Raw genomic sequence first — 11,606 nt, forward strand, 5'->3', positions numbered from 1 at the left:
AACAGTAAGTTGAAACTGAAACTCTGTCCGTGGCCAGGGATGATGCTTCATGTGATGCAACTATGACATACAAACATTACTAGAAAAACTCTGCACATAATGAATCTCTGAAGCAGCAACTGAAAACAATGAGTACCTTCACAAACTACCTGAGACTACCTAATATTGTCAAGCTTCAATATTTTGTTAGTGAAGCGGGCAGAGGGGGCATTAACATGTGGGGAATGTTATGTTTGTGATGTCGAAAATGCAGTGTTGCCTGCAGAAATCTTCTGAATTGATTCCACAGAAAATGACAAACTTTAATATCGGTCTGCGCCGGGATGAAATGTTGCATGGCTGCCAAACTTGGTGGAAGTAATCAGGAACGAGAGGAAAATCTACAGTATAAGTTTCCTTTACACATGGCAACCTCAAAAAACCCTTGGAGATGCTCTTTGTGCCTTCTGAGTGAACGTATAAATGGTTTATGGTTTATGGGGGCTTAACGTCCCAAACAACACAGGCTATGACGGACGCCGTAGTGAAGGTCTACGGAAATTTTGACTACCTGGGGTTCTTTTGATGTGCAATGACATCGCACAGTACACGGGCCTCTAGAATTTCACCTCCATCGAAATTCCACCGCTGCGGCCGCGTCTTTCAGGTTGGCAGCCGAGCGCGATAACCACTGAATTGGTATGAAGGCCGGAAGTAACATTTTTTTTTAACATGTAAATAAGGGGAAGGGAGGGAGGGGGGGGGGACAGAAATTATATATAAAAAAGAAAACACAACTGAAAAGTGCAACTACTACGCAGTTCATGTATTTTGATAAATTAAGCTGGTGCACTGAACAGAAAATACCACAAATTATGAAAGCTTCTGAGAACAGCTTCCATGCACACAGCATGCCAATTAGACTTGAGTGTTTATGTTGTTTACTTTAAAGCTTTGCATGATGAACCCTTTTTGGTGAATACTGCTTTCCTATAAGCCTGGCTGGTATTCCTCAGTGAATGTCTAGTTTACAGAGTTTATACCTTTTTCTGCTGTGGAGTTAATTTTGTGGCAGCAAGCCTGACTGTGCCCCAAAAACACTTTTGCCTTTACTATTTCTCTGACAAGTCAACTTAAAGGAATAAGGACAACTTTTCAGGTTCAGCATTTTGTTTTTTACTGATAATGGAGAACCGACCATTGGGAACAGCAAAACTGGAGAATATATACCTCTGTAAGTGTAAACTTGAGATAATTTATCACAGTAATGTTTCTCATAGACAGCACAGCAGATTATGACCAGTCACCACAAAAGAATGACAAGACTAATTACATGCTAAACACTCTCAACCCACAGAAAAAAAAATAGGAGCACCCTAGGGTACAAGCAACATACTAGTTTTGGAGGCATGACACAAGCTTAGTGATATAAAAAAACATTGCGCTGCAGGTAACTGGATAAACTGAAGTGAGATGTGCACAAATTACTGAGAATCGATATGAAAGGCTATTTAAAACTGCTAATCGCACAATCCTTGTCTAAATGTGCGCTGCTAGCAAAGAATTAAGAAGTGGACATGATTTTCACTTAATTGCACCTTTCATCCACTGGAACCATAGTTTCTTACTATTACCTAGAGGGAAAGCTGGCGGCGCTGCACTTCAGCCACCATGGACGCCCAAAGCATCATGGGGCGGTGAGCTACTTGTTGCGGCACAGTCGTAATTTTTCGGGAATATGGAGTGGCACTACTAAGACGTTTCATTCCGAAAACGCTGTTCGTGTGTGCGCAGACGACTTTCGCGCGAACGCAGTGGGCAAAATCCATAGTAGTGAAAACGCAACGACACACGACGCCAATAAAGGTTTCACTTTTCCGAAATGCCATTAAAAAACCTCTTATAGTATTTCAGCAACAACATCTTTTTTGAAAACATATTTACTTTTAAAAGTGCGCCTGTTAGTTACGAAATATTAGTTTTTATAGTGTTCATCCCTTGGCCAATAGGAGAGCGAGTCGTCTCTTATTTTGGGCAAACTTTACACTTAAATGCTTTTCTGCTTGTTTGTTGCAATCATTAGACAAGATATTGAATGTTAGGACGTTTGTAGTTATCAAACAGCTTTATTTTTTTATTATTTTTTGGCCAAAAGTTGCAGTTCCGCAACAAGTAGCTCACCGCCCCATGATGCTTTGAGCGCCCATGGTGGCTGAAGTGGTCTCGAGGGGTCGCCATGCAAACTCCCATAGACGGGCCGCCAGCTTTCCCTCTAGGTAATAGTAAGAAACTCTATGACTGGAACGCACTGTTCTTTTCTTTTTTTTCACACACATTGAAATGGGGACGAGTTCCCAAAAGATGCATGCTGCATTTCAGAAAAACCTTTTTTCTCTGCATTTTCGGCGCCATCGGATTTCCCAGTGCATCCTGCCTGCTTGTGGGTGATGAAGGTGTCAAGCTCATGAAAGATGGTGCCACAGGAACCACACTTTAGGAAGTCTGAAAGGGAGAGAAAAAGGAGACCAATATCAGAAAAAAATATAGAGAGACGCAGGATCCAAGTACATTAGAAATCAGTGTGTAAATTTGCTACAGAAATGCGACAATCCATGTTCACTTCACACAAAGCTGTGCATATATGTGTCTTGCATCACTATGCCCCTTGTTACATGCTGTGTTAAGCAACACAACAAGAAATTACAACACACTGTACAATCTGAAATTACTTGTGTTATTCGTTTTGGGGGTTTCGAACTATCCATGCTAGCAAAATGCGAAGAGAAACGTTCCAAAAGGACCAGGTATTATAAATAAGCAAGAAACATACAGCCAAAGCAGCATATACATAGCACCTTTTCTCACAAACGACTCATACAGTTATTTTCAATAGAAAGGCAATGAATTCATTTGCAAAATACCGCATTCGTCTGCAAAGCACGAAAAGCGAGCCTGAAAAACCAAAAATTTCTGTTGCAGTCCTAATACCAGTTTTTGTTCTCAACAAGGAAGTCATTTCTGCAGTTCCTTAAGTTCTTTTAGCAGCTAACGAATAGATGCTTAGGGACACTTTTTGAAGCTCCTTTGCTATGAAATAACTGGCAAAAAGCACCCCCCCCCAAATAAAACAATAATATTCGTTTAGGTTTCTCATCAGGTTAATGAAAAAATATTGATCCTAACTTGTTGTTAGAACTGGACATCCATTCTCCTCCCTGCATAGACAAATATAAGCATTCGAGCAAGGTTTTTCCGCCGAGCAGGACTAAGGTTGAGAAGTTTAGTAAAACTGGTGAGTTAAGAAATGCAACCATACTTGCAATTCTACCAAGATGCCGATATGATTAAGGCAAAGAATTTGTGAACAGATGCTTCACATGCTAGAAAGCTGTTGATAAAAGAAGAGTTATATTTGCAGTCATTACTCCCCCATTTAGCATGCTTTACTGAACAGGGGTTATGCTTCTTAAGCTTTTCTGTCTTCCGCCCGTGTAATTTCATTCGTAGCATATTTTAAATTGGGAACGAATGAATTCACTTCTCTAGCAAGAAATTGTTCTCGCACTCTTTTAGCGAGTGAGGGGTGAAATGATTTGGTAATGCAAGGAAACAATTTTTTCCTGCCATATGAGCACCCAAATCACAACATAAAAAGAAAGGATTTCACACCAAGAGAACAAAACAAATTAGAACAGATTGCTGACCCATGCTTGTGACAGTTGTCCCAGAGCCTGCCTTCTCTCGGTTCCTGTCAGTGGTTTTGCAGCATTGTATCCAGCTCAGCTGAAGAATGGGGGTCCTTCACCTGCACCAATGTGGAATGTCACAAATTTCTTTCCTGCTAGATGTGACTTATGCATGCCGACTTGGAAAAAACATTAGGGGAATACGGGGAGACATGCATGAGTAATTCAACGGAGAAATTTGGCACTGTGTCATAGCATCGACATCAGTTGGCACCACAAATAAAACCGTTGTACACATATGAAATTTTCACTGGAACCAGGTTCCACTCAGTGCGTCTTATAGCTCTTTTTCAGTGCACCAAGTATGTGCTGTCCACATGTAAACACTGCTTCATGCTTTCTTAAATTCCCTACTAAAGCGCTGTCTAACATTGCTCCATGTTTCAATATTATAACACAGCGCACAAAAACAACCTAAAACGAATATTTTACCCACTCTATAATGCAGACAAAAGGCTAGGGGTTTATACAAAGCTGGTGTATCCTCTAGCTTTTTTTTTCTTTTTTCTGGCATATAAAATGTCAACGAACATCAGCTTATATTAGGAACAAACTGAAGTAAGTGTTTTTAGTTTCGCGAAAGAACTTCAGCAGGTCGGCAACCACCGAGGAAAAGAGCGAGACTGTGTGCGTGTGCGCTCGTGATGCAGTCAGGCTAATTCAAGTAATTTTGCTGTTTTTTGCCCCTACGCCGACTTTTAATTAACACTTCACAGTCGGAACATCAGCAGAATACGCCAGAAACCGCGGTGAAATTGTGCTCCAAGGCTTGCGCCACTGCCCATTTCCTACCTCCCGCTTCGAACATTTCAAAAGGTGGCAACGGAGCCGCCAACTCGAAACGAAGGTAGCAGCATGCCGAGAGCGAAACATGACCAAAAAGTGGGCGGCTCGGGAATATTGCAAGAGACGTTACGATAACCTGCGCAGCCTCGGAACACCACGGAGGAGGCGGGGCACGTCGCACGCCTCCCAAGTCTCAATCACTCCCAGTACACACGGCGGCAAAAAACACTTTTATTAAGAGTTCACATGACGTGCACTGAGCGCCGCTAACTCAGCACTTCCAAACGCGATCCCATCCATGATCTCTACTGAACGATCCATTCGAACATGCACCCGAACGCGACCACCTGAACGCGACCATCGCTAGTATCAGCAGCTTCCAAGATCGGATTGCTACTGGGCGCACAAAAACGATCCCGATAAGTACACTGCAATCACACCACCGCGCCAACGCGACAGCAGCATGAACAATACCAAACTGGCCAGACCTCGCCTGCGACACGCATCGAAACGATGCGACAGCATTAAATTGCCTTTTACTCGCCACTGACATGTTTCTGCCATGCGCTGAATACGTCGGATAGACATGTTTGCAAGCCGATTTAGCACGGCTAGAACGAGAAAAATAATTTTTGCAGTTTTCGGGTGTACGGCAGCGAATATATGGCAGAGCTGTGGCGCCCTAATCGGCCATGGCGTCAAAACGCAGAAAGCCAACGGCAACTCGAAAAGGCCTAGCAAACCCCGCATTCGCGCTGGCACCACGGCTGAACCGGCAGCGTTGATGGGAATATCAGCACGTTTCTGACAGCACTAGGTACTTGTTCTCCGTCACAATTGCTGTTTTAAAGCCTACTGGCAAGAAATAAGAGCGGGATAATATTACTCACCATAGATTCAAGTAAATGTCGCACGTCTCCCCTCGAGAGAAAAAGCAAACACGGCCGGCAGGCGGCGCATGTTTTCGATCGCGTTTCGAAAGCACACCGTGTGCATGACGTCACGTTTTGACGTATTACGGATTTTTGGCGCGAATGTGGCATGTGGACGTCTCGACGCACACAACAATAAAAAAAGCACATATCTAGACGCCGCAGCAGATTACTGCTGAAGCACATACGGTTTGCAGCCCGCGATTGAGGGAGCGATTGATGGAGCGAGGCGCTCAGAAGGAGCAGCTTGCGAGGACCGTTTGATGCCTGCATGCCCTTCACTAACTGCCTTGCCCGCCTGTCATGTAGGCGTTGATTTGCGTAAGAATAATACATCGCCGCTTACTTCAGGCAAACGCCTGCCAGAGTTTCAGCTGCTCGAAGGTGCAACTGAAATAATACAGAAGGATACGTGAATAAGCGCATGAAATCTTTGCCCTGTGCATTTTCTAGGACGCGCAAGGCGCTAACATTCACTTCTAAGGTGTGAAACAGAAGCGCAAATACCGACATTTTTCTTTTTCTTTTTTTGGCGTGGTATTCTGATTTCGAAGGAGGAAAGAAATCAGGCACTCATCCTGGCCTTTGTAATGAGTCGACCACTCCTCGTGCGCCTGCTGACCCGAAAGACGCGGGTTCGATCCCGGCCGCGGCGGTTAAATTTCTTTGGAGGAGAAATTCTAGAGGCCCGTGTACTGTGCGATGTCAGTGCACGTTAAAGAACCCCAGGTGGTCGAAATTTCCGGAGCCCTCCACTACGGCGTCTCTCATAGCCTTAGTCGCTTTGGGACGTTAAACCCCATAAACCAACCAACCAACCTTTTTTTTTTTTTTGTACTGCGGAAGGAGAGAGGGTAATCGTTGTCTCGATCTTCGGCTCGATTAGCCAATCACTCGGGTTGAATCTCGACAGCGGCATACGCGTTTCGGTAGAGGCGAAACGCACAGACACACGTGTGCTTTGCGATGTCGGCGCACGTTAAGGAACCCCAGGCGGTCGAAATTATTCCAGAGCCCACCGGCGCGGCGCCTTCTCACCTTTTTGTCCTACTCTCTCCTTCATCCCTTCCCCCATGGAGCGGTTGCGGTGTCTGTCCGTCGAGAAATGAGAGTTACTGTGTATTTTTTATCTCGAAACCAATTATTTAGCAAAACCCCCGCTATGGTGGCATTTGCCTCTATGCACCTCACGCCCGATGCACACTAGCATACTCTCGCTGCGCACTCCGTGGTGGAAAGATTCGAGCGCACGCGGGGCTTCTGAAAGTAGGTGCGCCGCTCACGCGCTCGCGAGGCAGTATGGAAGCCACTGCCTCGCGCTCGTAGCCTCCTGTCCACTGCCCGTTAGTTGGAAAGAGGCGATTACCTCTTACTCTTTTTTTTCTTTCGCTTCCTTTTTTTCCTTTCCCTCAGGGTGAGGTTGAGGTGCACCCCACAGAGAAGCGAAACAGTTACTGCGGTCTTTCCTTTCTTTAAAAACTAATACAAAGATGCAGGGTTGATTAATTGTATCCCGATCGCAATCCAGTACAGCGCTTCTTTCTTTATTCTCTCTTTCACTCGTTTGTTTCTCATTTACTTGACGGCGTAGTTGAGGTGTGAAAAATTTACTTCTTTTCTGTACCCACCACGGTGGCTCAGTGCACGTTAAGGCGTTCGGCTACTGAGCCGCAGTACCCGGGTTCGAACCCGGCCGTGGCGGCCGCGTTCCGAAGGAGAGAGAGAGAGAGAGAGAGAGGAAAAAACATTTATTTAAACTACCCATGTTCGGGTCCGTGCTCTTGTGGAAGAGGGAGTTAAAATTCCTCCCCTAGGATGCTGAGCAGGTGGCAGTGATGGTGGCAGAAACTTTTATTGTCACTGATATAAATGGGGGGGGGGGGGGGGGGCGAAGCCCCCTGCATGGCTCTTGGGTGCTTTCTCACTTAAGGAGGCACCCTTACCAAGCGAAGATAGCCCTTGGAGCGCAATCCTTCTCATAACAGATGATCCGGTGCTGGTCCTGAGTGGATGTGGTGGCTAGAAGAGTCTCCCAGTAAGACTCCGCCACGAATGGTGAAGGGGAATGAGGGAAGGTGGGGCATGTGAGGAGTGTGTTTAGGAAGTTTCCTGGTTTTTCGCAAAGTTTGCAGGAAGAGGGAGAGGAGAGAGACTTTAATAAATACAGGAGAGGTCTGCCTGGTTGATAGCCTAGCATGCTACTTACTTCTGGTGAGGGTGAAAGAAAAGATTGGAGAAGAAGAAGAGGGTGAAAAAGATAGGAAAAGGGAAAAATAAAGGGTGAACGGTGAAATCAAGCATACTCAACACTCACTCACTCACTCACTCACTCACTCACTCACTCACTCACTCACTCACTCACTCACTCACTCACTCACTCACTCACTCACTCACTCACTCACTCACTCTCACTCACTCACTCACTCACTCACTCACTCACTCACTCACTCACTCACTCACTCACTCACTCACTCACAAACACACATCATTATCAGAGGGTGTCCACCAAACCTGTGTCCTTAAGAAAAATGAATAATCCCAGTAAACCATAAAACATCACAGAGACATCGGCGAGATATTTACGCTGGACATTAGACACCTCCATCAGACATCCATTTTAGTACCGTTTACGAAAAATCTATGTACCTACAACATGAAAATTGGGGTCCAGTTCACGTTGTAAGTACGTACTGCAGACATCACGCTCGAAATTTATCAGATATTTGTGAACATGTAAGTACGCCCAGTCTACGTAGTCTACACGTCTATATAAAGCAAATATGACTATACATATACAGGGTGTCCCAGCTAAAAGTAACCAAGCTTTTAAAAAAGACGAAGTGTCTTAGCCCCGTGAGACCAACTGAGGGTTGTTGCCAGTCGCGTGTCCTAGTCTGCGGTATTTTTTTTATTGTGCAAACGTAATTAATTAGCAGAGACTGATTAGCTAACTTTTTAATTATTGCCTTTAGGAAGAAAGTGTCAATGCAGGAATTGTAGATCCCATAGAAAAATAACCGGTTGCGGTGTTTCCAATCGAGTACCACTTATACAGCTTCTTTTATTTGCCTTAAAAGAAAGCCCGCGAAATACAAAAAGAACCACGTGATAAGGAAGCAGTTTCAGCGCTCCCAAACGACCGGTCAAGCAACGACATCTGCTTATGTTTGCAACGCTGCCCCGAACAGGGTTCGGCGTTTTGAGGTGGTGGCGAGATATGCGTCATGAAAAGTAAGCGGGCGCTGCTTTTCAAGGAAGTGAAGCGCGGCTCGCATGGAGCGCTTTTTCACGCGAAACCTCGCCTTGAGTGAGAGGCATGTGGCCGTGCCACCGAACTTGCACCGTCACGCGCTGAAGGAGCTGTCGCCCTAGCGCCCATGCGAGAGTTGCTGGCGTATATCTCGCAACCATCGCAAAACGCCGAACCCCGTGCGGGACAACGTTGCAAAGATAAGCGAATGTAGTTGTTTGATCGGTCGTCTGGGAGCGCTGAAATTGCTTCCCTATCACGTGGTTCTTTTTGTATTTCGCGGGCTTTCTTTTAAGGCAAATAAAACAAGCTGTATCAGAGGTACTTGTTTGGAAACACCGCAACCGGTTATTTTTCTATGGGATCTACAATTCCTTCATTGACGATTTCTTCCTAAAGGCAATAATTAAAAAGTTAGCTAATCAGTCTCTGCTAATTAATTACGTTTGCACAATAAAAAAAATACCGCAGACTAGGACACGCGACTGGCAACAACCCTCAGTTGGTCTCACGGGGCTAGGACACTTCGTCTTTTTTAAAAGCTTGGTTACTTTTAGCTGGGACACCCTGTATATCAATACCCAGGTGAAAATTTCTAACTGGTTCCAGTCCAACTGTTTTAAGGGACACATTTCCAGTTGTTGCAACTGGAAATTTGTTCCTTAAACCAGTTGCGACTGGAACCAGCTGCAATACGAGATGCAGCTGACACCTGTTACAATTCCAGATGGAACGGAGACCTACTGCATCCCAGCCGCAGACTTCCCTATGGAGTCGTCGGGACGTCCAAGCACTCCAGCTAGCTCAAATACAGTTGAGTAGGCGAGTACATGGCCATCACGGAAGCCCAAAATACTGCAGATGACTTCCGAGTGCGTCAGTGTTTTATTGCGCTTGGCGCTTTCACTGAATCTTCTCGTTGAGCATAATCGTCAGGTTTACAGCTGCGGTGGCATCAATACTCTTCTGCCGAGCCCAATAAGTCAGGATTGCTGCAAAAGAAAGCATAATTGTTCATTTTTATAGGTGACAAGAGAATAGCACAGCAACCACAACAAACAAACCCAGTAATTTACGCCACTTTTACCGACGCAAGTCTATGAAGCGTCAAAGGTCAAAGGTGGCAGTCCGGTGGAGCATCGAATGTTGTGCTAATTCTTGTCCTGTTGCTCTTAGGCGCCGATGTGTCCCTTACTGGCCAGATGATCCTGCTGCATGACGGGAGCGTGGAATGAAGATAGAAGCACCAAAGCATCGACAGATAACTTCGCCGTCACCGCCTACAGGAAACTGACGTCATGGACCACGGGATTTAAGCACTACAAAAGGAAGCAGCGAAAGGCGACCCTCCGCAGTCCGGTGGAGCATCGAATGTTGTGTTAATTCTTGTCCTGTTGCTCTTAGGTAAGCGACACTTTGTTTCTTTTTTGTTGTTGTTTTTTTCTTGTACACTCCACTGGACTGCACCTTTTTTTTTTGTGACCTTCTTTGTACTCACCAATGGCTCTTCAGCAGTGTTTCTCTTGTTCGAAGAATTTTGGCAAGAAAACTACGTTTTTAACATGCAGTAACTGTGAAAAGTCTTTCCACATAAAATGCTCAGGTACAACTAAATCAGCTCTTAAAAACATAGGTTCAGGCGATTTATCGGCCTGGAAGTGTGTTGACTGCAGGGAAACAGAAAGTACTGATGATGATACATCAAGCAGCGAAAATGATGAGACAATGCAGAGTAGTAGGCCCCCGTCTCCCAAGACAACCGCTATGAACACTCTGATTGAAGGCTTCAGCCAGAAGCTTACAAAAATTTTGAGCCGACTAGAAACGCTTGAAAACAAGGTAGACAAACAGAGTGCTACCACACAGGCAGTAGAAAAAGCAATGGAAATGCTTGCTTCCAAATACGACGAACTCTTGTCAAAGATTACCAGTCATGAAAACGAGATAACTGAACTAAAGAAAACAACTGAAGAACTGAATGAAAAATTGACTGAAAAGGACACTGAGATTGCCAGGCTAAAAGATTGTGTTGAAAGCGCACAGCAGTACACAAGGCGCAGAAATGTAGAAATACATGGGATTGCTGAAGCCCCTAATCAGGACCTTTACCAAGTTCTGACTGACCTCAGTGAAAAGTTGAATGTACAGATACCAGAGCGACAGAAAATAGAAGGGCTGCATCGACTCAAGGCACAAAAAGATAAGATTGCGCCGATTATTGTTCGCTTCGTGGACCAAGCCACACGGGACATGTGGCTGGCGAAAAAGCGCGCGCTGAAAACAGAAAAAATCTACATAAATGAGAACCTGACCAGAGCTCAAAAAATGCTGCTTGCTGATTGCAAGAAGCTTGCGAAAGATCGAGGGTTCAAATTCGTCTGGGTGAGCAACGGCAAAATTCTTGTCCGAAAAGTGAAGGTGCATCGATAATTAGTATCAACTCTGCTAAGGATCTTGAGAAACTAGCGTAATGGCGTCCTTTGACTCATTTAGCGAGTGGAACGTTCATGTTGGAACTGCACAGAGAGATGCAGATTTGAACCATGAACTCTGTTTGCTGCACGTCAACATCAGAAGTTTAAACAAATACTGGGATGAAATAGGATTCATTTTAAAGACTGCTGCGGTTCCATTTGATGTTATTATTCTCACAGAGGTGAATATAGATGTGTCGAGAAAATGTGCATTTACATTTGCAGGGTACACTCAGTACGCATTGTGCCGTGAAAACCGTAAAGGAGGCGGTGTTATGCTGTTCATAAAAAATGAGTGGATGACGAATAGAATTGACGTCAGCTTTATTCACGCAGAGGCGGTCACTCTCTCTATTTCCAAAGGAAATACAGATTACACTTTATGTGCAATATACAGGCCACCAAATCTGAATGGCAGTGCATTTCTAGATGAGCTGCA

At 44.9% G+C, this 11,606-nt stretch overlaps 1 protein-coding gene across 9 annotated transcripts in view; it reads right to left on the reverse strand.

The window, feature by feature from the left end:
- The window catches only part of LOC149341683 (uncharacterized), a 49,559-nt gene extending 44,049 nt beyond the window's left edge, over positions 1-5,510 (reverse strand). For 8 of the 9 annotated variants that reach the window (XM_089543848.1, XM_089543846.1, XM_089543851.1 and 5 more), the window contains exons 1-3: positions 5,402-5,510; positions 3,684-3,784; positions 2,365-2,481 (exon numbers count right to left, since the gene is read on the reverse strand). In XM_089543848.1, the coding sequence (XP_089399974.1) occupies positions 2,365-2,481; positions 3,684-3,687 (121 nt within the window). In that variant the 5' untranslated portion in view covers positions 3,688-3,784; positions 5,402-5,510. Of the gene's footprint in view, positions 1-2,364; positions 2,482-3,683; positions 3,785-5,062; positions 5,209-5,401 lie in introns of those variants that run through there. The other variant, XM_089543842.1, reaches the window with a different exon arrangement.
- Between the last annotated feature and the right edge of the window lie 6,096 nt (positions 5,511-11,606).

The sequence above is a fragment of the Amblyomma mixtum genome, chromosome 5, assembly GCF_055824585.1.
Source record: "Amblyomma mixtum isolate Tamu chromosome 5, ASM5582458v1, whole genome shotgun sequence".
Lineage (NCBI taxonomy): Eukaryota > Metazoa > Arthropoda > Arachnida > Ixodida > Ixodidae > Amblyomma > Amblyomma mixtum.